This window comes from Vombatus ursinus, unplaced genomic scaffold (genome assembly GCF_900497805.2).
Source record: "Vombatus ursinus unplaced genomic scaffold, bare-nosed wombat genome assembly UNPS02014818.1, whole genome shotgun sequence".
In the NCBI taxonomy this organism is placed as follows: domain Eukaryota; kingdom Metazoa; phylum Chordata; class Mammalia; order Diprotodontia; family Vombatidae; genus Vombatus; species Vombatus ursinus.
This window is the reverse complement of record NW_020954596.1, coordinates 31,259,434-31,282,885: the sequence shown is the minus strand read 5'-3', so window position 1 is coordinate 31,282,885 and position 23,452 is coordinate 31,259,434. Positions and strand designations below refer to the sequence as shown.

The following is a 23,452-nucleotide window of genomic DNA, read 5'->3' as shown; positions in this document are numbered from 1 at the left end:
GGGGAAACTAGTATTGCAGTTTTGTGAGTAATCATAAATTTGAAATGTGAAGAGTTTTATTGTTAGGGGTGTGTATGTGTGTTTAATCTAATTTTGTAATTATCATTGAGTTTAAGAGGAGAAACATGAGAACTTTAAAGAGTAGCAGGAAGTATTTAGTAAAGCACATATAGTAAACTTTAGACATGGAAGGAGATTGAGATTTGAATTGGGCCTTAAAGATTAGTTAGGATTTGGTTAGATGGAGGAGAATGAAGGAGATATTTGAGGCAGAGGAAATAACATAGGAAAAAGAACATAGGCAAAGTAAAAGTGTATTCAGGGAATAGAAGGTATACCACTTTCCCTGGAACTAAAAGAGATTTTTAGGTGTTAGAGGTATATAGAACCTAGGTCATTCTTCTCCTACCCCCTTTTATTTTTAAGATAAGAAAACTGAGAACAGGAGAGGTGATACAGGTAGTAAATAGTAGAGATTGGTTTAAACCTAGGTACTCTGACAAGTCTAGTGCTTTATTTTTTTAGTTTTTTTTTTGTTGTTTTTTGTTTTTAGTTTTTTTATTTTTTGTTTATCATAGCTGAGTGCTGAGTGCCATACTAAGTACTTTTTTATCTTGTAGGCAGAGTGGAGACATTGAAGATTTTTGAACAGAAGTGGCATGACCAAAACAGTGCTTTAATTTGGTTGTGGTGAATGGATGGGAACAAGAAAAGAATAGCATTTGTGGGGGAATATCTTGGAGGCTGTTGCAATAATCCAGGCATAAAATGAAGACTTTAGCTGTGATGGTGGCACAGTTTAGTGGAGTAGAGAAATTTTGAGTTTACATTTTCTGATGATAAGGAGATGTGTGAAATTATTATTTCATTTTTTGAGTCATTTTGAGAACCCTGGAGTAGGTGAATGGTTGGACTTTTTCCAGATGAGTCCATGATTTTTAAAATATGTTTAAAAAAAAAGTCAGAAAAGCCATGATGAGAACTGTTTCTTTGTAAGTTCAGAGTTCATTGTTTAGTTTTTCTTATGACTCAGAGAAAACATGCATGCTTTTGTAATAGATAAAAACTTACTTAGAATACCTTGATGTATTTGTTAATGGATATTTTTCTTTATTTTTCATATGTTAATACCTTCTTTTTTTTTTTCATAACAGGGATCTGAGAAACAATCTTATTAGTACTATAGATCCAGGTGCTTTCTGGGGGCTTTCCTCTCTAAAAAGATTGTAAGTATTTGATCTTAGGACATTAATTTGAATTTGTATAAGTAGCTGTTTTACCACTTGGAATAGTCATATGAATGTTCCAATAAATTAATGATATTCAATAAGAGTATTATTAATCTGTAGGTTTGGATTGTGTAATATGAACACCTGTGAAAGATTTTACATTTATTCATTTATCCTGCTCTCAAAGCTCACTGGTCAAGATGTAATATTATGGAATTTTACTGAGTACTGAACATGAGACTATTTATGTGACTAGTATTGTTTTTATTTATATTAGCATTAATATAGCCTAATACCATGTTAGGATTTTTTGTGGTGTAGGTAGGAGGGTATATATTTTATAGTATTTACCATCAACTAAAAAATTCTATTTCTTTTTCTAATGCGTTGCTGCCTGATTAAATCTGTCTTCATTCTTTTATTTGTAGTATTAGTTGCACACTTTTAGCATTCTATATATGTTATTAACTTCTCATTTATTTTGTAGTTCTTCCCAATTGCTTAGGCTTGGTAAAACAGCCAAAACAGCTTTGTTTGCGGTTTTTTTTTTTTTGTGATGACCTGAACATTATTATTTTAATGCCTTTTCATAAATTTAGTACAGAATAGTTTTAATAACATAATGGTAGACATATTCTCTTATAATCATTTAATTTATATTTTACCAGTTGAAGAAGGTTAATTTTGCAGTTTTTTAATAGAATTTGGAGAATGTTGAATTATCCTGAGGAAGAGAGTAAAAAATGGTTTAGGTCCTTTGTGTAGGAGGATTGGCCCACTATTATTGTAATTTAAAATATAATTGGTTCTATAGCCAACAGTTAATTAAAGCCCTTTTCTAGCTCTAAAGTTCTTGCCTGATACATAAGCAGTTAAACCAGCTGAAAAAGAAATTTAGACTTTATGTGAAAGTAAAGTGAAGTTTTTGCTATCTAGTACTTTACCAGCCAGGAGACTCCAGAATTTGGTAATTTAGTATCTCTTTCTGTATAACTGGACCTAAAATATTGTGAAAGTGGCATAATTAAAATTAGAAATTAAAGTCGTCTTTACTGAGTTTTTAGTTAAGCATTTCAAAACAGAAGGAAAAATGGGAATATTTAGTCAAAACTTTTTATAGATAGAATAGCAAAAATTTTGTATATCCATCAAAAGTGGCAGATGTTGTATTAAAAAAAATTTGATCAGAACTATAGGAAGATAGAATAGAAGTAGGGTTGCTTAGTAGGTAGAATACAAGACTTGGAGTCAGGAAGACTTTGGTTTAGATCTAGCCTTTGACTCCAGCTGTGTAAGTTTGGGTAAGTCATTCTGCTGTAGCCAATTCAGTGGTAAGTGATCAAGTTATCTTTCTGGATATCTTTCAGTAAAGTCTTGTTAAAGTAATTATATTTAGGGGCATTTAGATGGTACAGTGGCTAGAGCACTGGCCCTGGAGTCAGGAGGACCTAAGTTCAAACACTCACTAGTTATGTGACTCTGGGCAAGTCACTTAACCCCAATTACCTCACCATAAAATAAAATAAAAAAATATATATTTAGACACTATAAGAAGTAAATAACTGAAATACCTTCAGATTACTTAGGTAGGAGATAAAATCAGAAATTAATTCAGTTTTTTTTTTTTTTTTTGCCACTGTGATCAAAACTGCAGTTTCTTTAAGTTGATAACACAGAGGTAGAAAGTAATAAGCTTCAGAATGTTTCATGAATGGGCCTAAAAGTCCTAATAGCATTTAATAACTTGGCCTTCTCTAACCTCTTTTCCACATTGGTCACATATTTTCAATCATCCTTGATTGTCTGGGTCCCCTCTTCTACTTTTCCAGTTAAAAACTTATTAGTATAATGTCAGGAGCCATCTTTCATTATGTAAGATGCCATTAAAAATTTAATCAGGCAACCATTAAGAATTTAATCTAGAAGAAGAACTTCTAGATCTCCTCATACCAACTTCACACGAAGTCAGATGAAAGCTGGAGAGAAGTATAATGAAACTATGAGGGTGCAGGGAGCGAGTTATACCAAAGTATTATTCAGGAGGTGGGTTAGTTGGTTCATATTTCAGGTCTGATGCTTACTAGCTATGTGATTTTTGAGCAAGTTATTTCAACTCTCAGAGAGTTTCCCAAATGGGGTTAAATAAAATAGCAACACCTCTGTACTACCTCTAGTACCACTTTGTACAGGGTATTTTGAGGAATGTGCTTCACTGTCCTTAAAATATTATTTTCAGGTATTCCTTCATCTCCCATTTATATAGATGACTATTGACACTTGGCCTTGTGTCTCCTTGTTTCTGACTGTGATGCTTTCCCTCCTCTCTTCTACCTCTTTGGATCTCTCTGATTTCTTTTAAGACTGCTCCTGTGCCACCTTCTACTCGAAACCTTTCCTTAGCCCCTGGCTACTGGTGACCTCCCTCTCACCTTTTATTCATTTTGTACATATCATGGGCATATTTTATATCTAAGAAGAGGCAGCTTGATGAATTGGATAGAGAGCAAGCATCACAGCCATGAGAACCTGAATTTCAAGACCTACTTCTGACACCAACTGACTGTGTGACCCTGGATGAAACGCATAGCTTCTCTCTGCTCTAGAGTCCTCTCTAAGACTATAAGCTATAAGCTATAAGAAAATTCTACCCTGCATTGGTACAGGACGTTTTTCTTCAGAGAATTCCCTGTACCAATGAAATCACAGGTCTAATCTCTATTCCTATCCTTTATCTATGTTTATAGGTGTATATGCTGTCTCCCAATTTTAATCTTTGGGCCAGGGGTGGGGATAGGGGCAGCTCTTTTGTCTTTGTATCTATCCCTAGCACTTGACAAATTGCCTGGCACAAGTGTTTAATGAATGTTTGTTGACTGACTGACCGTACTGGAAAGAAAAGGTACTGTACATCTGTGCTTTTTTTCTGTAGGAAGTGAGCATTAGCCAGGAAACCTAATTGAAAAATCTCATGTTGAACACATACAGTGAGAAGAATACACTTTTTTATTTCTTTCTTAGGGATTTGACCAACAACAGAATAGGATGTTTGAATGCAAACATATTTAGAGGACTCACAAACCTTGTTAGATTGTAAGTATACCTTTTGTTTCTCTAAAACATTAAAATGTAATGAAATGTTTTATTGATAGAAGTTTTTTTAAAAATTTATTTATTTTTAGTTTTCAACATTCACTTCCACAATATTTTGAGTTCCAAATTTTCTCCCCATCTCATCTGTCCCCCTATCCCAAAATGGCATGCATTCTGAATACCCCTTCCCCTAACCTGCCCTCCCTTCTATCTCTGCCTCCCGTTCTCTTATCCCCTTTCCCTTCAGTTTTCCTGTAGGGCAGGATAGATTTCTATACCCCATTGCCCGTATATCTTATTTCCCAGTTGCATGTGAAAACAATTTTTTTTAACTTTTGTCTTTAAAACTTCAGGTTCCAGATTTTCTTCCTTTCTCCCTCCCACCTACCCTCATTGGAAGGCAAGCATGTCAGTACAGGTTATATATGTGAAGTCATGCAAAATACTTCCATAGTAGCCATGCTGTGGAAAATTAACTATATTTCCCTTCATCCTATCCCACTCCCTGTTTATTCTGTTCCCTCTTTTGACCCTGTCCCTCCTTAGAAGTGTTTGCTTCTGAATACCCACCCATCTGCCCTCCCCTCTATCATCCCCCTGCTCTCTTGTCCCCTTCCCCCCTATTTTCCTGTAGAGTAAGATAGATCTCCATACCCAGTTGAGTGTGTATGTTATTCCCTCCTTAAGCCAAATCCAATGAGAATAAGATTGACTCATTCCCTCTGACCTTCCTCCACTACCCCTCCACTGTAAAAGCCTTTTCTTGTCTGTTTTATGTGAGATGATTTACTCCATTCTACTTCTTCTTTTCTCCTTTTCCCAGTATAATCCTCTCTCACCCCTTAATTTTATTCTCTAGATATCACTTCTTTATCTTCAACTCACCCTGTGCCCTCTATTTATCTATCTATCTATTTATATACATACATATAATTTTTTCCCTCAAACTACCTAATCTGACAAAGGTCTCATGAGTTAACAAATATCATCTTTCCATGCAGGAATATAAACAGCTCAACCTTAATAAGTCTCTTATGATTTCTCTTTCCTGTTTACCTCTTCATGCTTCTCTTGAGTCTTATATTTGAAAGTCAGATTTTCTATTCAGCTCTGGTCTTTTCATCAAGAATGCTTGAAAGTCCTCTATTTCACTGAGTGACCATTTTGTCCCCTGAAGGATTATGGTCATTATTGCTGGGTAGGTGATTCTTGGCTGTAATCCTATCTCCTTTGCCCTCTGGAATATCATATTCTAAGCCCTGCAGTCCCTTAACATAGAAGCTGCTAAATCCTGTGTTATCCTGATTGTGTTTCCACAATACTTGAATTGTTTCTTTCTGGCTGCTTGCAATATTTTCTCCTTGACCTGGGAACTCTGGAATTTGGCTACAATGTTCCTAGGAGTTTTCCTTTGGGGATCTCTTTCAGGAAGTGATTGGTGGATTCTTTTCATTTTTATTTTACCTCTGGTTCTAAAATATCAGGATAGTTTTCCTTGATAATTTCTTGAAAGATGTTGTCTACACTCTTTTTTTGATCATGGCTTTCAGATAAGTTATCTCCCCTGGATCTATTTTCTAGGTCAGTTGTTTTTCCAATGAGATATTTCACATTGTCTTCTATTTTTTCATTCTTTTGGTTTTGTTTTACAATATCTTGATTTCTCATAAAGTCACTAGCTTCCAATTTCTCCATTCTGATTTTTAAGGAAGTATTTTCATTAATGAGATTTTGGACTTCCTTTTCCATTTGGCCGATTCAGCTTTTTAAGGCATTCTTCTCCTCATTGGCTTTTTGGATCTATTTTGCCATTTGGATTAGGCTATTTTTTAAGATGTTACTTTCTTCAGTATTTTTTTGGGTGTCCTTTAGCATGCTGTTGACTTGTTTTTCATTATTTTCTTGCATCACTCTCATTTCTCTTGCCAGTTTTTCCTCCACTGCTCTAACTTGCTTCTCAAAATCCTTTTTGAGCTCTTCCATGGCCTGGGACTGATTCCTATTTTTCTTGGAGGCTTTGGATGTAGGAGCTTTGCCTTTGTTGTCTTCTGGTTGTATGTTTTGATCTTCTTTGTCACCAAAGAAAGATTCTATGGTCTGACTTTTTCTCCACAGTTTGTTCATGATCCCAGCCAATTGCTTGAGTTTTAAACTCTTTGTTAAGGTAGGGGTCTGCTTCCAGTGTGGAGAATGTACTGTCTCAAGCTTCAGGGGTTTTGTGCAGCTGTTTTCAGAGATGCTTCTAGTAACCTGTAAATTTTCAGTTCTCCCAAGGTGGTATGATAAGGGGCAAGGTGTTTACTCCTTTCCTGGTCTGTGCTCTGGTCTATGAGTGACCGCAAGCACTCTTTTCTGCCTTGGAACTGTGAGGAGGATTCCATCTCCACTTGCCACCACAAGCTCCACCATACCAGCACTCTTCACCAGGACTGCCACCCAGAACTGTGACCCAGATCCGAGCACAAGCAAAGCAAGAGAATCCTGCCTTAGCACCAGCAAAGAGATCTCTGCAATCCCCCTCTGATCAGCCACTTGATTCCCCCTCAGTCTCTGGGCTGGAAGCTCAGGAAGTAGCTGCTGCCTCGGGGCTGCGTGCGGGAACTGTGGCTGGGACCGACATTCTCTCTCACCGCAGTTACAAACTTTTCCCACTGATCTTCTAAGTTGTCTTTGGCGTTTGTGGGTTGAGAAGTCTGGAAACCGCCACAGCTGCCAGTGATTCAGTCCTCTGAGGCCTGCTCCAGGTTCGCTGAGTCGTGTTTTGCCTATGCCCACACCGAACTGCGTTCCTCTCCCAGCCTGGCGCAATAGACCTTTCCAATTAACCATTCAGGTTGTCTTGGGCTGGAAATTTGTTTCACTCTGTCTTTTTGTGGATTCTGCTGCTCTAGAATTTGTTTAGAGCCATTTTTTACAGGTATTTGGAGGGGTTTAGGAGAGAGTTCAAGCAAGTCCCTGCTTTTACTCAGCCATCTTGGCTCTGCCCCTGATAAAATAATTTCTTTTTTTTTTTTCTTTGTGGATAAAATATTTTCTTAAACATCACCTGTGCACTGTGGGTTACGGTGGAAGGTAACATGACTGCTGCCCTCCAGAAGGTGGCAGTCTAGAATGTGAACTCCTGGAGACAGACTTATTTTAACTCTTTTACTTCTATATACACAAGCTGTCTTCTTGATAGAATATAAACCTTTTAAGAGGAGATAGTTTTTCATTCTTTGTTCTTGTGTCTTTAGTATCTGACAAATAGTAGGTACTTAATAAATACTGATCCATTGATTAATTCAGCGAGACAAAGTACATGAAGGTGCTTTGTCAATTGTAAAATGCAATGAATTTGCAGCTCTTACTACTGTTTCTACTAGTACTAGTATACCTTTGAGTGGCTCAGTGGTTAGAATTCTAGTCTGGAGTGAAGAAGACCCAGTTCAATTATGTGTCATCCTGAGTGAGTCACTTAACCTCTGTCTGCTTCAGTTTCTTCATCTGTATAATGAAGATAATGGTAACTACCTTCCAGGTTTGTTGTGAAGATGAAATGAGATAATACTGTAAAACATTTAGTATAATTCTTGGCACTTAGCAGGTACTTAAGAGCCTCGCTTCCTTCCTTCCTTCCTTCCTTCTCTTTTTTCCTTCCTCCCTTTTTTAGTTTACGAATGAGTTGCTTTTCTATATAGTTCTATCAGTTGTTTAGGAAAATTATGATCTTTTAATTAATGATTGGCATTATTTAGTTTATTGAACAAGTATGTAACATAAAGATCCATTGTCTTGGACTGTTGTTCTTTTTGTTATTTGTGAGATTAATTGATTAATTGTATTTGCTTCTTATATATTGGTTGGAAATGATCTCAGTACAGGTTTTTTTTTTTCCTGAAGTATGCTATATTTTCAATTTTAACTTTAAGACTTTATGGAAGAAAAATGTTTTCTTAAATAGGTAATACTAAGGAAATGAGTTTTAAGCATTTCCTGTTTTAAATTTACCTTTGTTATATACTCTGAATATTTGATTTATTAATAACTGAAACAGCTTGGTGTAGTGGAAGAAGTATAGGATTTGGAATTAGGGAACTAATTTTGGCTCTTCCATTATTGTTGACTTGGGTTGGGGGTCAGTTAACATCTAACATCTGGAACTTAGTTTTCTTATCTGCATAATGAAGGAGCTGAACCTCTAAGTTCATTTCCAGCTTAGAAGCTATGATCTTGTGATTCTTGAAGCTCTAAAATCTTTTGCAAGAGGGCTAAGAAAGAACATTGCTAAGGTTATCTGAAGACTGATAAGGGAAAAAAAAATCTCATTTAGCAACCTAACAAAAATAAGCAAATGTATTACATTAAGAGGGCCAAGATCATAGCCTGTTTTTTTTTTAACCTCCTTTAGCTCCTAGTATATTACGTATTCATAATCAGTTTTCTAAAGTTAATGAATAACGGACAAGGTAAAAACGTTTTTTTCTTCAACTATAATATTATGAAATACTTGAGGCAATTAGTTAATAAATAGTCTAATACATAGCTTATTTAAACCCACAGTAAATAAATTATTTGAAAGGATCTCTTCCTGTAAAGTTAGAGACATAGTTTTATAAAACTCACAGAATATTAGCATTGGAACTGAAAAGGGATCTTAAAAGTCATCTAGACTGGTCCCTTCTTTTTTGTTGTTGTTTACTTGTTCCAGTTGTATTGAACTCTTTTTGACCCCATTTGGGGTTTTCTTGGCAGAGATACTGGAGTGGTTTGCCATTTCTTTTCCAGCTTATTTTACAGATGAGGAAATAGAGACAAATAGGTTAAGTGACTTATCCAGGGTCACAGCTAGTAAGTGTCGGAAGCCAGATTTAAACTCAAGGAGATGAGTCTTCCTGACTCCAGGTTCAGTGCTCTATCTACTATGTCATCTAGCTGCCCCAAATAAGGCAACTGAGACCTTGAGAGATTGTGTTTTTCCCAAGGTTATATGTGGGTAGTAAATTGAAAAGCCCAGATTAAAATTCAGATCACGTGACTGCAAATACAGTTTGCTTTTCAAGTATACCACATTGCTTCTGATAATATGAGGATTATGTAATTGTCAGTTTTAGGGTAGTTGTGGGGAAATGAAGTTCTGTAAAAGTGGCATGTAATATTAAGTAAACATGTTTATTGAAATGAAATGAAGTTTCTTTGTTTTTGGCTTTTTTTCTTGCAGAAATCTTTCAGGAAATTTGTTTTCTTCATTAGCACAAGGAACTTTTGATTACCTTGGCTCCTTACGGTCCTTGTGAGTAAATTTTTTTATTCATTAAATTAAAAAATTTAGCCTGTTCAGTCATTCTCAGTCGTGTCTGACTTTTGTGATTTTATTTGGGCTTTTCTTGGCAAAGATACTGTAATGGTTTGCCATTTCCTTCTCCAACTCATTTTATAGAAGAGGAAACTGAGGCAAACAGGGTTAAGTGATTTGCCCAAGGTCCCACAGCTAGTAAGTTGTCTGAGGCTGGATTTGAATTCAGGTCTTCTTGATCTAGGCCTGATGTATCCATTGCCCTATCTAGCTATCCTTTTTAATGGTGAAATTTTTCATGAGAAAAAAACTCAATCATTTTCTCAACCCATTATAGAATATGCCTTTCCTGTCTACAAATGAAACAAACATTCATACCTCATAAATGATTCCAGGTAAATTTCAAGTTTTGAAAAATATTATTTTCCAAATATTACATAAACCAACATATTTTTGATCGTAACATTTTGTAATACTCTTTTCTTTGGCTCTTTTATAAATAAGGGGTTTTTCTTTGGTTTTATATACTTTCCCAACAGTTAACCTTAATTCATAATATCTTGTAGTGAGTTTCAATAAAGAAATTCTGATGACTAGACTTTTTTTTTTTAATTGCTATCAGTCATTGTCTCCGCTAATCTCACCATAGACAAGACATCTAAAATAAGAACATTCCTTGCAGATCATTTTCTCCAGTTAGAGGAGGCTTTTCTTAAAACTTGAAAGCAAGTGAAGGCTAAGGTAGTTTTGAAAATGATAGTGGAAGTTTTTTAGCAGGGGTTGGGAAAGTACCCTTTTATCTAAAACTGAAAAGTTGTCTGAGTTTGAAACCAGTGGCAACAAGATCAGAAGGAAAGGTGGTAGCTGGGGATGGAATGGTAACTTACTCAGGTTAGAATCCTACTTTTATTTTTATGCTTAGGTTTTGGTTGTCCCTCTTTTCACCTATTTCCTGATCAAGTGATAGTTGGTGTGGTTACTGGTTTTACTTTAGCTCTTTCCAGTATGAAAGCTGCTTAAATTGTATGACATACAATTTACATACAGCTAAGTGACCAAGTTAAATACTTCCTTATATCCTGATATAAATGTAGATCTCTAATTTTAAGTTCCTTCTTAGGAAGTATGAGAGGGATTATCTACTTTGTTTTAATATAACAATAGTCATACTTATGAATTCAGAAAGCTTTATGGATAAATAGAATAGAAAATGAAAGATCATTTGTACTGATAAAACAAACAAAAAAGGAGCTTAAAAAAAAGTTAATGAAATTAACAAACCCTCATTAAATTTAGTCCAAAAAAAGGGAGAATGAAAGAGAGAACAACCAAACCACTAATTGTTCATAACAAAAACAAAAGAAATTCTGAATGTTATTAGGGAATGCTATGTAGAACTTAAAAAAAAAAGTTAGAGAATTTAAAAGAAATAGATTTTTTGTCCTTATGGACTGAACCTGTGATTTTTTTTGGCATATGAGACTCTCCGGGAGAGAATTCCCTCTGCAAATGCAGATCAGTACCTATACTGCAACTTAACGTCTTGGTGCCCTAGGCAACTGTCTAAGAGTAAATGACTTTCCCGTAGTCACAGAGCCAATATATGCCAAGAGATGAACCCAGGTCTTCTGACTCTGAGGCAAGCTGGCTGCCATTTGTATAAATTAAGAAAAATTATGCAGCACATATTCATTTGAATTGACTCTTATAAGAATAAGAAATGATCAGTCATTAACAGTTTACCCTGAGAAAAGAACACCTGGGGGGCAGCTAGGCGGCACAGTGGACAGAGCACCAGCCCTGAAGTCAGGAGGACCTGAGTTCAAATGCAGCCTCAGACCAAACACTTGACACTTACTAGCTGTGTGACCCTGGGCAAGTCACTTAACCCCAATTGCCTTAAAAAAAAAAAAGAAAAAAAAGAAAAGAACACCTGGTCCAGAGGGATTAATGGCTATATTCTCTCAAACTTTACCTGAATAAGTAGCTATATTAATTAGATTATTCATAAATATGGAGAAATATGAAACATTACACAGTATCTTTTAGGAATTAAATATGATGCTGATTTTCAGGTCTGGTAAAACTAAGAAAAGAAAAATATAGACCAAGTTTCCTAATGAGTATGGATGTAAAAATATCAAATATTAATAGAATATAGTTATACATTACAATGATGATTACTTATGACTAAGCACAGAGTTTATATTAGTCACGGAAGACTGGTTCAATATCAGAAAAACAGCATGATAAAGCAAAAAGAAAAAGCAAGGAATACTATGATGTGTTGTATATTGGTTCAGGGAGGAGAGATTTACAAAATAACTATTAGCATGCATCCTTCCGTAACACACCATATGATCTAGTTAGTGAGAAAAAAAGCATGAAGTATTAATATAAGTAGTATATTTTTAATTGCTAAAATTAGTAGTATCCACCATAAATTCTCTTGATGTTCAGAGATGACAGAGATCAGTGCCAGTTACCAACAAGCATTTATTAAGCATGTACTATGTGTCAGACACTATGCTAGGTGCTGGGTTATATAAGTAGGAAGAATTGAAACAATTTCTATGGCCAAAATAATTAAAAAAAGTCTTTAAAGAGGTTCCACTGAGTGGGTATCTGAAAGCCAAATATGCAAGCCTCATGAAGACCTCAGTGAGAGATAAAGAACAAATAATATTTTCATGTTAATAACAATATGATTTAATAATTTTCAATAATTGTGGCTTATATCTTGCATATTTTAGAGAATTTCAAACTGAGTACCTTTTGTGTGATTGCAATATATTGTGGATGCATCGATGGGTAAAAGAGAGAAATATCACTGTACGTGAAACCAGATGTGCTTACCCTAAATCACTTCAGGCTCAGCCAGTTACTGGTGTTAAACAGGAGCTATTGACTTGCGGTAAGGGAGAAATAAAATAAGCACTATTAAATTCTTATATTTTGGTTTCCACAAGATGTTAATTCTGGGCATTTTGTTTGATTTGTTTTGTATCCTGTTGTTCTGCATGAACTTTTCTAGGAATACTTAAAAACAACAAAATTCATCCTATTGTCAATTAAGGTACTTAAACTAGAAATGTTCCATTAATGGTTTTTTTGCCTAAAGGGAGCTTTTCACCCAAATCTTAATCTACTTTCATCTTAACAGTTTCTTGTTTAGTGAAAACTCATTTATAATTATGGTGTATTATCGAATGTTTTCTATCAGCAATAATAACTAATGAATAGTAATGCAATTTTAAAGTAATGCAATATGTAACTTTCATATCAACTAATTATTCAGTTTCTCTAGTTATTAATTAGAATGTAACTGGTAGAACACTACTGTAATTTAATAGAGGGGACTTAAGGTTTCTTTACATGATACTTACTCTAGAGTCAACTCTAAAGGTCACAGCTCAGTATGGAACAAGTTTTTCTTTGAAACTTACTCAACTCTGTTTTCATTTATCATTTGAACTTATTCAACAGTGGATTTACCGATACTGTCATTATATTGGTGACATGTTTTTATATTTCATTTGTTTAGTATTTCTGTAATTTTTCAATTTAGTTTCTGTTTGTAGCATTATTAGCTTACTGCATTTTCCCCCGAAATAATTCTAGATCCTCCTCTTGAATTACCATCTTTCTACATGACTCCATCTCATCGTCAAGTTGTTTTTGAAGGGGATAGCCTTCCCTTTCAATGTATGGCTTCTTATATTGATCAGGACATGCAGGTATTATGGTACCAGGATGGAAGAATAGTTGAAACTAATGAATCTCAAGGTATCTTTGTTGAAAAGAACATGATTCACAACTGCTCATTGATTGCAAGGTAAATTTTTTTTTTTTTTAAGGAAAGCATTATTTTTGTAGACTATATTTATATTTTTGGCTTATATTGTTGGAATTTCAACTTGTGTTTTTTTCTTAACTAGTTTAGAACTTTAAAAAATGTATTTTTTACTTGTTCTGTTATTTGTCAATATCATATTAAATAGTTATATCTGATCTCTTTCCTAAAAAGGAGCATTTCTCCAAATGTTTAGTATTTTTTTTACTAGGTTAAATTTTCTAGGAATTGTTTTTTAACTCCACCTCCAGTTTTTAAATCTATTTACTACTGCTAGATTTTTATTTCTTGCTTTTGTCATTTTAAGCATTCAGCCTTGAAGAAAATATAACTTCTTAATCTCAAGATGAATTAGGAAATGGGAGACTTACAAACAAAGGGTATTTGTCTACTTAAGAACTGGCCAGTCTTCTCTCATTCTAACTGTAATATTTTAAAAGTATGTAGCGTCTAATTCTTCAGACTACTGTGTGAAGCCTTCTATAATAACTCAGCAGATATAATCAATCACATTTGTATAGGCACATCTGTTGTGTTGATATGTGCATGCATGCTTAGCTATTCAAATCTTGATAAAACTGTACTTTTACTTTGTGACCCCCTTCACTTTATATTACTTTGAATGTACTAATGCTTCACATGGCACCCTAAAGGGATGATAATCATATCATTATTCAGTTGATTCATATTATAGAGAATAGACATAAATAAGGTAAATGTCAGATACCAGGGACCTTAGGCCTACATTCATTATTCATCCAGAATCCATAAATCGTAGTTATAAAACTGCATATTAGAGTTAACTTTGTACTGTTTTTATAAAAATCAAATTAACACTGCATTAATAAATCTAGAATAGTTACAACCTGGATTGGACCTTTGGGCTTTGGTAGCTTTCTGTGTGTGTGTTTTTTTCATTGTTTTCCCTTTTTTTGGGGGGGGGATAGTGTTTAATTTTTTCTAATTGCATGTAAAGATAGTTTTCACCATTCATTTTTTATAAAATTTTGAGTTCCAAATTTTTTCTCCCTCCTGTACTCCCTCCCCAAGACAGCATGCAGTCTGATATAGATCATACATGTGCATCCATGTAAAAATATTTCCACATTAATCATGTTGTGAAAGAAGAAACAGAACAAAAGGGAAAAGCCACAAGAAACAAAAAACAAAAAAAGTGAAAAAAGTGTTCAGCCATAATTGATGGACATCCCCTCAATTTCCAGTGCTTTGCCACCACTGAAATAGCTGCTGTAATATTTTTGTACATGGGGGTCCTTTCCACTTTTTTATGATCTCTTTGGGATACAAACCTAGTAGTGGTATTGCTGGATTAAAGAGTGTGCACAATTTTATAACCCTTTGGACATAGTTCCAAATTGTTCTCTGGAATGGCTGGATCAGTTCACAACTCTACCAACAATGCTTTAGTGTCCCAGTTTTCCCCACATCTTCTCCAGCATTTATCATTTTCCTTTTCTGTCATATTAGCCAATCTCACAGGTATGAGGTGGTGCCTCAGAGTTGTTTTATTTTGCATTTTTCTGATCAATAGTGATTTAGAGCATTTTTTTCATATGACTATAGCTAGCTTTAATTTCTTCATCTGAAAACTACCTTTTCATGTCCTTTGACCATTTGCCAATTGGGTAATGACTTGTATTATACATTTGACTCAGTTCTCTAGATATTTGAGAAATGAGGCCTTCATCAGAAACATTTGCTGTAAAAATTGTTTCCCAGCTTTCTGCTTTCCTTCTAATCTTGGTTACATTGGTTTTGTTTGTGCAAAAACTTTTTAATTTAATATAATCAGAATTATCCACTTTGCATTTCATAATATTCTCATAAATTCTTCCATTTTCTATAGATCTGACAAGAAAACTATTCCTTGCTCTCCTGATTTGCTTGTGGTATCATCCTTTATGTCCGAATCATGTACCCATTTTGACCTTATCTTGGCATATGGTTTAAGATGTTGTTCTAAACCTAGTTTCTGCCATAGTGTTTTCCAGTTTTCTTAGCCGTTTTTGTCAAATAATGAGCTTTTGTTCCAAAAGCTTGGGTCTTTGAGTTTATCAAAATTAGATTACTGTAGTCATTGACTACTGTGTATTGTGTACCTAACCTATTCCACTGATCCACCACTCTATTTCTTATCCAGTACCATGTAGTTTTGATGATTGCTGCTTTATAATATAATTTTAGACCTGGTATGGCCAGGCTATGCTTCTTTGCATTATTTTTTCATTAATTCTCTTGATATTCTTGACCTTTTGTTCTTCCAGATGAATTTTGTCATTTTTTTTTTAGCCCTATAAATAATTTTTTGGTAGTTTGATTAGTATGGCACTGAATAAGCAAATTAATTTAGGTAGAATTGTTATTTTTATTATATTATCTTGACCTACCCATGAGCTACTGATATTTTTCTAATTATTTAGATCTGATTTTATTTGTGTGAAAAGTGTTCTGTAATTGTGTTTTTATAGTTCCTGAGTTTGTCTTGGCAGGTAGACTCCCAAATATTTTATATTGTCTACAGTTACTTCAAATGGAATTTCTCTTCCTTTCTCTTGCTGCTGGGCTTTGTTGGTAATATATAGAAATGCTGATGATTTATATAGGTTTATTTTATATCCTGCAACTTTACTAAAGTTTTTAATTGTTTCAAGTAGTTTTTAGTTAAATCTCTAGGATTCTCTAAGTATACCATCATATCATCTGCACAGAGTGATAGTTTTGTATCCTCATTGCCTAGTCTAATTCCTTCAATTTCTTTTGCTTTTCTTATTGCTAATGCTAATGTTACTAGTACAATATTGAATAATAGTGGTGATAATGGGTATCTTGGTTTCACCTCTGATCTAACTGGGAAGGTTTCTAACTTATCCGCATTACAGGTAATGCTTGCTGATGGTTTTAGATAAATACTACTTAATCATTTTAAGGAAAGCTCCCTTTAGTCTTATGGTGTCTAGTGTATTTAATAGGAATGGGTGCTGTATTTTGTCAAAAAATTTTTTCTGCATCTGTTGAGAAAATCATCTAATTTCCATTGGTTTTGTTATTGATATGGTCATTTATGCTAATAGTTTTCCTAATATTGAACCAGCCCTGCATTTCTGCTATAAATCCCACCTGTTCTTAGTGTACTATACTTAGGAAAAAAAATTGCTATAATCTCTTTGCTAATGTTTTACTGAAAAATTTTGCATCAATATTAATTAGGAAAATTGATTTGTAATTTTCTGTTTTGGTTCTTCCTGTGTTAGGTATCAGCACCATATTTGTGTCATGAAAGGAATTTTGTAGGACTCCACCCATTTTCCTCAAAAGTTTGTATAGTATTAGAGTTAATTGTTCTTTAAATGTTTGGTAGAATCCACTTGTAAATCCATCTGGCTCTTATTTTTTTTTATCATATCAAAGTCAACTTATACCCACACCCTCTTGTCTCTGTATACCCCCTTCTAAATGCTATAATAAAGATATGGTTCTCAAGAGTTACAAGTTATCTTCCCGTATAGGGATGTAAACAGTTTAACCTTATTGAATAATATCTTTTTATTTTTTCTTTCCTGTTTATCTTTTGATGCGTCTCTTGAGTTTTATATTTGAAGATCAAATTTTCTGTTCAGTTCTGGTTTTTTTTTTATTTATATCAGGAATGATTGAAAATTCCCTATTTCATTGAATGTCCATCTTTTCCTCTGAAACATTATACTCAGTTTTGCTGGATAGTTGATTCTTGTTTGTAATCCAAGCTCCTTTGCCTTCTGGAATATCATATTCCAGGCCCTCTGATTCTTTAATGTAGAAGCTCCTAAGTCCTGCATAATACTACTGACTGTTCCACAATATTTAAATTTTTTCTTTCTGGCTGCTTGAAGGATTTTTTCCTTGACCTGATAATTCTGGAATTTGGCTACAATATTCCTTGGAGTTTTCATTTGGGGATCTCTTTTAGGAGGTGATTGGTGAATTTTTTCAATGACTATTTTACCCTCTAGGACTTCAGGGCAGTTTTCCTTGAGACTTTTTTTTTTTTTAATGAGGCAGTTGGGGTTAAGTGACTTGCCCAAGGTCACACAGCTAGTACATGTCAGGTGTTTGGTCTGAGGCCGTATTTGAAACTCAGGTCCTCCTTACTTCAGGGCCAGTGCTCTATCCACTGCGCCATGTAGCTGCCCCTCCTTGAGACTTTCTTGAAAGATGCTGGCCAGGCTCTTTTTTTGATCATGGCTTTCATGTAATTCAGTAATTCTTAAATCATCTCTCCTGGATCTATTTTCTAGATCAGTTGTTTTTCCAATGAGGTATTTTATATTTTCTTCTATTTTTTTTCATTCTTTTGATTTTGTTTGACTAGTTCTTGATGTCTTATAGAGTCATTAGCTTCCACTTGCCCAATTCTAATTTTTAATGAATTGTTTTCTTCAGTTAGCTTTTGTACCTCCTTTTCCATTTGGCCAATTTTACTTTTTAAGTTTTTTTCTTTAGTCAATTTTTGTCTTTCATTTTCCAAGCTATTGATTCTCTCTTACATACCTCTCATTTCTTTTCCCAGTTTTTCTTCTACTGCTTTTATTTGACTTTTAAAATCCTTTTTGAGCTCTTCCAAGAATGCTTGCTTGAGACCAATTTATATTCCCCTTTAGGGTTTCTGATGTAGATATATTGACTATTGACAGTGTTGTCCTCTGAGTTTATATTTTGATCTTCCCTGTCATAGAAAGAGTCTGTGGTCGGTATTCATTTTTGTTTTTTGCTCATGATGTTTGCCTATTTCCTGGCTTTTAAAGTTGGGCTTTCTTGAGCACAGGGGCCACTGTCCCTAGCTCCTTGTGCTGGGTGCCAGGGGCTTGGTCACTGGCTTTGTGTGCTGGGTATCAGGTGCTGGCTGCTGGAGGCTATAGGGGTCTTTCAGCTTACCTGGTGGTGAGCTGGGGTCCTAGTGGTGGTGTCTGTTGTATGCTGAGGCCAGGTCTTGTTCTTTGGCATTTTCCCAGGCTGTGGTGAAGCACGTAGAGGTCCTCTGTGGGAGGACGCCTACTTGTCTGAAGCTGTGCTGAAGCACAGGGAGGTCCAGCTGCTGGAAGATGCCTGGGCTATGTCCAGGACTACACTGGTGTATGTGGTGGTTCTCTGAGCTGGAATATTTCCAGTTAACCCTGGCTGTGCTAAGGCATGTGTGGGGTGCTGGTGTTGGCATTTGCCTACTCCATCGTTCTAGGGCTTGGGATCTCCCGCTGGTTTGCTGAGGTGGAGCCTGCTGCCAGCTAGCTGGGATGCCTCCTGTCCTGGACTGTGCTCTCCTTTTATCCAACTGATACAGACCTTTTTTGTTGATTCTCTAAGTCTCCCACATCAAAAGACTGCTTTACTCCATCTTTCCACTGCTCCAGTATTCTAGGATCTATTCTGGGGAGCTATTTTATGGGTCTTTGGTCATGAGAATGGGAGAGGGACAGCAATCTACTGCTTACTCTGCCATCTTGGCTCCTTGAAGTACAATTTTATGTTTTTTTAGGAGTTATTTTCTTCAGTCAATTTTTGTGCTTTTTTTCCCCCATGCTGTTGACTCTTTTTTCATAATTCTCTCATTCCTTTACCCATTTTTTTTTCTACCTCTCTTACTTGATTTTTAAAATCCTTTTTGAGCTCTTCCAAGAGGACTTTTTGGGCTTGAGACCAGTTCATAATCTGTTTTACTTTGGGCTGTGCATGTAGGCATTTTGACATTGCTGTCCTTTTCTGAGTTTGTGTTTGGATATTCCCTGTTGCCATAGTAGCTTTCTATGGTCAGGACTCTTTTATGTTTTTTGCTCACTTTTAAAAGTTGAGCTCTGCTTCTTGGGTACAGAGGGCACTCTTCCAGTTTCTTGCACTGGGAGTTTGGGGGCCTGGCACTGGCTTTCTTTACGAGGGCCTCTAGGGCTGGCAGCTTGCCCATTGCACTTGCCCTGATCTAGTCATGACTATTGTGTCCTGGGTTCCAGGGCTGGCAGTTTGCCTACTGTGCTGAGGCTGGAGGCCTCACAACTAGCCTTCTGTACCACCAGCCTGCTGAGCCAGGACTATGAGGTCTCAGGTGCTGATCTGTGCTGTGTTGGCTTACCTGGACACTGCCTGCGCTGGGCTCTGCTCCCCTTTTACCTAAGTGAGACAGACTTTTCCTGAAGTTCATCCAAGTTTTCTTTGGCTGGAAAAGTGTTTTATTCTGTCTTTTTGTGGGTCCCGTTGCTTCAGAATTCTTTTAGAGACTTAATTTAATGTTTCTGAGGAAAACTGGGGAAAACTAGGCAACTTCCTGGTTTTTCTCTGCCATCTTGGCTCCACCCATTTTTTTCCCCTTTGGTAGCTTTCTAAGCTCCTGAAATGTGGACATTTATTTCATTGACTTTATCAATGAGCAATAGGCAGCAATGTCAATCATTACTTTATTTCTGGGTACAACATATTCAGATATCCTTTACCTGAATTTCAAGTCTTTCATCTTATTCTTGTATAAGGAATGCTCGGTATCTAAAAAAGGAGTAAATTTATTTTATTTTTTAATGAACTGAAGTCTGGAAAAGTATATTTTTAGGTATGAACATATACCAGGCCTGATGTAGTCAGTTGATATCAGTTGATAGGTAAGGTTTGAGGCAAGCAGAGATTAATTATTAGGCTGTCATCCACTTGGTAAATAGCTATAGTTCAGTACCTTGGATAGTTCCACAGGTTTAAAATTGCTTTGCTAGAGTCTATTTGATTTTTAGCAATTAGTCAATCATTAAACATTTATTAAGTGCCTGCTATGTGCCAGGCTAAGTCTGGGGCTACTAAAAAACGGAGAAGACCCTGCATGCCACAATACACGAGGTAATGAAAGCCTACACTAGAGTGGTAGCAGTGTCAGAAGAAAGGTGTTTTTTTTTTGAGAGATTTTGCAAAGATGAAGTCTTCAGGCCTTGGCAACAGCTTGGATATGGGGTGGGGTGAGAGATAGTGAGGAATTCAGGGGGACTTTTAAGTTGTGAGCCTGAGGGACTGGCAGGATGATTTTGTCCTCTACCGTAACAGGGAAGATAGAATGGAGGAGCACGTGGGGGAAAGTTATTAAGTTCTGTTTTGGACATAATGAGTTTAGATGTCTACTGGGCATCCACTTTGAAATGTCTGAAAGGCAGTTGGAAATGTGAAATTGAAGGTCAGCAGGTATACTGGTACAAGAAAGGTAGATGTGAGAATCATTAATGTAGAGATGGTAATTAAATCCATGGGGGCTGATAAGATCTCTAAGTAAAGTAGTATAGAAGGAGAAGAGAAGAGTGCCTAGAACAGAACCTTGAGGGACACCTGTTGTTAGAGGACATGATCAAGAGGAGGATCTAGAGAAGGATGGGTCAGATAGGTAGGAAGAAAATCAGGAGAGAGTGGTGTCCTTAAAACCCAGAGAGAAGAGAGTATCAGGGAGGAGTGAGTGATCACTGCAGAGAGGTTAAGAATGAGGAAAGGTCATTAGATTTTGCAACTAAGAGATCATTAGTAACTTTGGAGAGAGTAGTTTTGGTGGAATGGTAGGGTTGGAAACCAGATTATGAGATTGTAAGAAGAGACAGAGAGGAGAGAAAGTGGAGACATCTATTGTAGATAACTTTTTTGAGGAGGTTAGATACAAAAAGCAAAAGAGGTATAGGATGGTAATGGAGGTGGAAGGATTAAATGAGGGTTTTTCAGGATAGAAGAGACAAGAGACATGTTTGTAGGCAGTAGGAAATGAGCCAGTAGAGAGGGAGAAATTGAAAATAAGTGAAAGAGCCGGGGGGCAATTTGTTGGAGGAGATGGGATGGAATGAGTTCATTTGAACAAGTAGAGTTTACCCTTGATAAAGGAGTAAGGCCACTTCATCATGAGAAATAGGTAGAGAAGAACAGATGTAGGAGAGGAGAGTTGCAGAAGTACTTGAGTGATAGGAGATGAGGAAGAGGAGAGAAAAATGGAGTTGATAGCAAATGACTTCAATTTTTTCTATAAAATATGAGGCAAATTTCTCACGTGAGAGAGTCAAGGGAGGGGAGCCATAGGAAGTTTGAGTTGGGATGAAAAGACTTGAAAGAGTTATTGTGGAGAGTGGGATAGCAAGTTGATAAGGGAGATAGTATTGTCTACTAGCACTGAGGGCCCATTTGAGATTGTGTAACATAAACTGGTAGTGGGTCTAATCAGAATGGTTGCATGATTTTCTTCACCTTTATTCAGTAGCACCTATGTAGGAGTGAAGGCAGTGAATGATGGGAGTGATCCAAAGTTGAAGCTTAGCAATACAGTTGGTGAAATAAGGGGGCTAGGGCTTCAAGAAAGGAAAAAAGTAAAGAGTAGAGTTGGTTCACCAAAGGATAAAAGATGAGGAGAAAGTGGATAATGCAGGGAATATGGCCTGGAAGAGAATTGAGGGATCAAGGAATTGGAGGTCAACAGTGCAAATGAGGAATAGGGTAATGTAAGGGGTGGCAGAGGGGAAGATGAAATGCCAGTAGATTAGGGTTAGATAAGGGATTTTTAGATTTTTGAACAGAAAGGTGGAACATTTGTGGATGATGGCAAGATCAAGAGTATGACCGTCTTTATGTGTGACAAGAGCTTTCTGGTTGCTAAGGTTTTTAATAGGCTAATAAATTCTTTTGGATTTAGTGAATCATGATTTATTGCCCCAGCATCTTTGATATCTTTGTATGAGTACTTAAGTGTAAGTGTACATACTCCATAGGAGTGTATGTGTCCTTAGAAGTTCTAGCACGTTGTCCAGCTGGAACCTCAGACTCCTTTTTGTTTGGTAGCTTGACCATTTAATATTTACTTTCTCCTAATTCAGAGCTCTGCTAACATTCTAGAGGCTGTTTCTCCCAGGATAACTTTGTCTGCAATTAGGTTAAGTTGCTACCAAATAAATGATGTTTCTTTGACTAGAGCTTTGTAGTTGGAACATTTATAGTAGTTGATAGAGGAAGTGGCATAGTTTTCTATTTAGTAGTACTTTTTTCCTTAAAAAACAGAACTCTGAGGGTGGAAAAATCAGGACACTAATTCACTGTTGGTGGAATTGTGAACTGATCCAACCATTTTGGATTGAATTTATGCCATTTGGAATTATGCTTTTTGACAGTACCACTATTAGGTCTGTTTCCCAAGGTGATCAGGGAAAAAAGGAAAAGAACCTATATATTCTAAAATATTTATAGCAACTTTCCTTGTGGTAGCAAAGAACTGGAAATTGAAGGGGTACTCATCAATTGGGGTTAATGGCTGAATAAGTTGTGGTATATGATTGTGATGGAATATTACAGTTCTGTAAGAAATGAGAAGCAAGTTGATTTTAGAAAAATCTGGAAAGACTTGCATGAAATAATGCAGAGTGAAATAAGCAGAGCCAAGAGAATATTGTATATAGTAATAGCAATATTGTTTGAAGAGTAGCTGTGAATGACTAAGCTATTCTGAGTATATGAATGTTCATATCAATTGTGAAGGGCTTATGAAGGAAAATGCTATCCATCTCCAGAGAAAGAACTGATATATGGAAGTATGTATGATATGGTTCCGCCATATACAGCAATATCAAATGTTGGTTGTCTCTGCTGTGGAGTTGGGAGGGTGCAGGGAGACAACTTGGAATTCAAAATGTAACAAAAAATATAAAAAATTTAAAAAAATAGAATTTTAATAAGCAGATAAATATAAATCCTACCTTCTGTTAAAGCTGATGTTACATAAATTAATAAGATAATTTAGAGCAGGATATTAAAAAATACAAGTAGCTAACTACAATCTGGTGAAGTACTTTAATAGTCACCTTTGGAAATGCTAATTACAGATATTATATTTGGAATTAATACCTATTAAATTCCACCTACTATTGATAAAGTCCTTTTACAAAAATGTATGAAAATTATTTTACCTTTGTATATTGTTTGGATTTCTAATGGCAGCTCTGAATGCTAGCTACTTACTTTGGCATA

General features: G+C 35.7%; 1 protein-coding gene across 1 annotated transcript in view; it reads left to right on the top strand.

Annotated features, from left to right (window-relative positions):
• ADGRA3 (adhesion G protein-coupled receptor A3) overlaps positions 1 to 23,452 on the top strand; it is a 141,102-nt gene that overhangs the window by 42,661 nt on the left and 74,989 nt on the right. Inside the window, exons 5-9 of the mRNA XM_027836611.1 lie at positions 1,155 to 1,226; positions 4,248 to 4,319; positions 9,520 to 9,591; positions 12,348 to 12,508; positions 13,216 to 13,429. Of these exons, the coding sequence (XP_027692412.1) occupies positions 1,155 to 1,226; positions 4,248 to 4,319; positions 9,520 to 9,591; positions 12,348 to 12,508; positions 13,216 to 13,429 (591 nt within the window). The remainder of the gene's footprint in view (positions 1 to 1,154; positions 1,227 to 4,247; positions 4,320 to 9,519; positions 9,592 to 12,347; positions 12,509 to 13,215; positions 13,430 to 23,452) is intronic.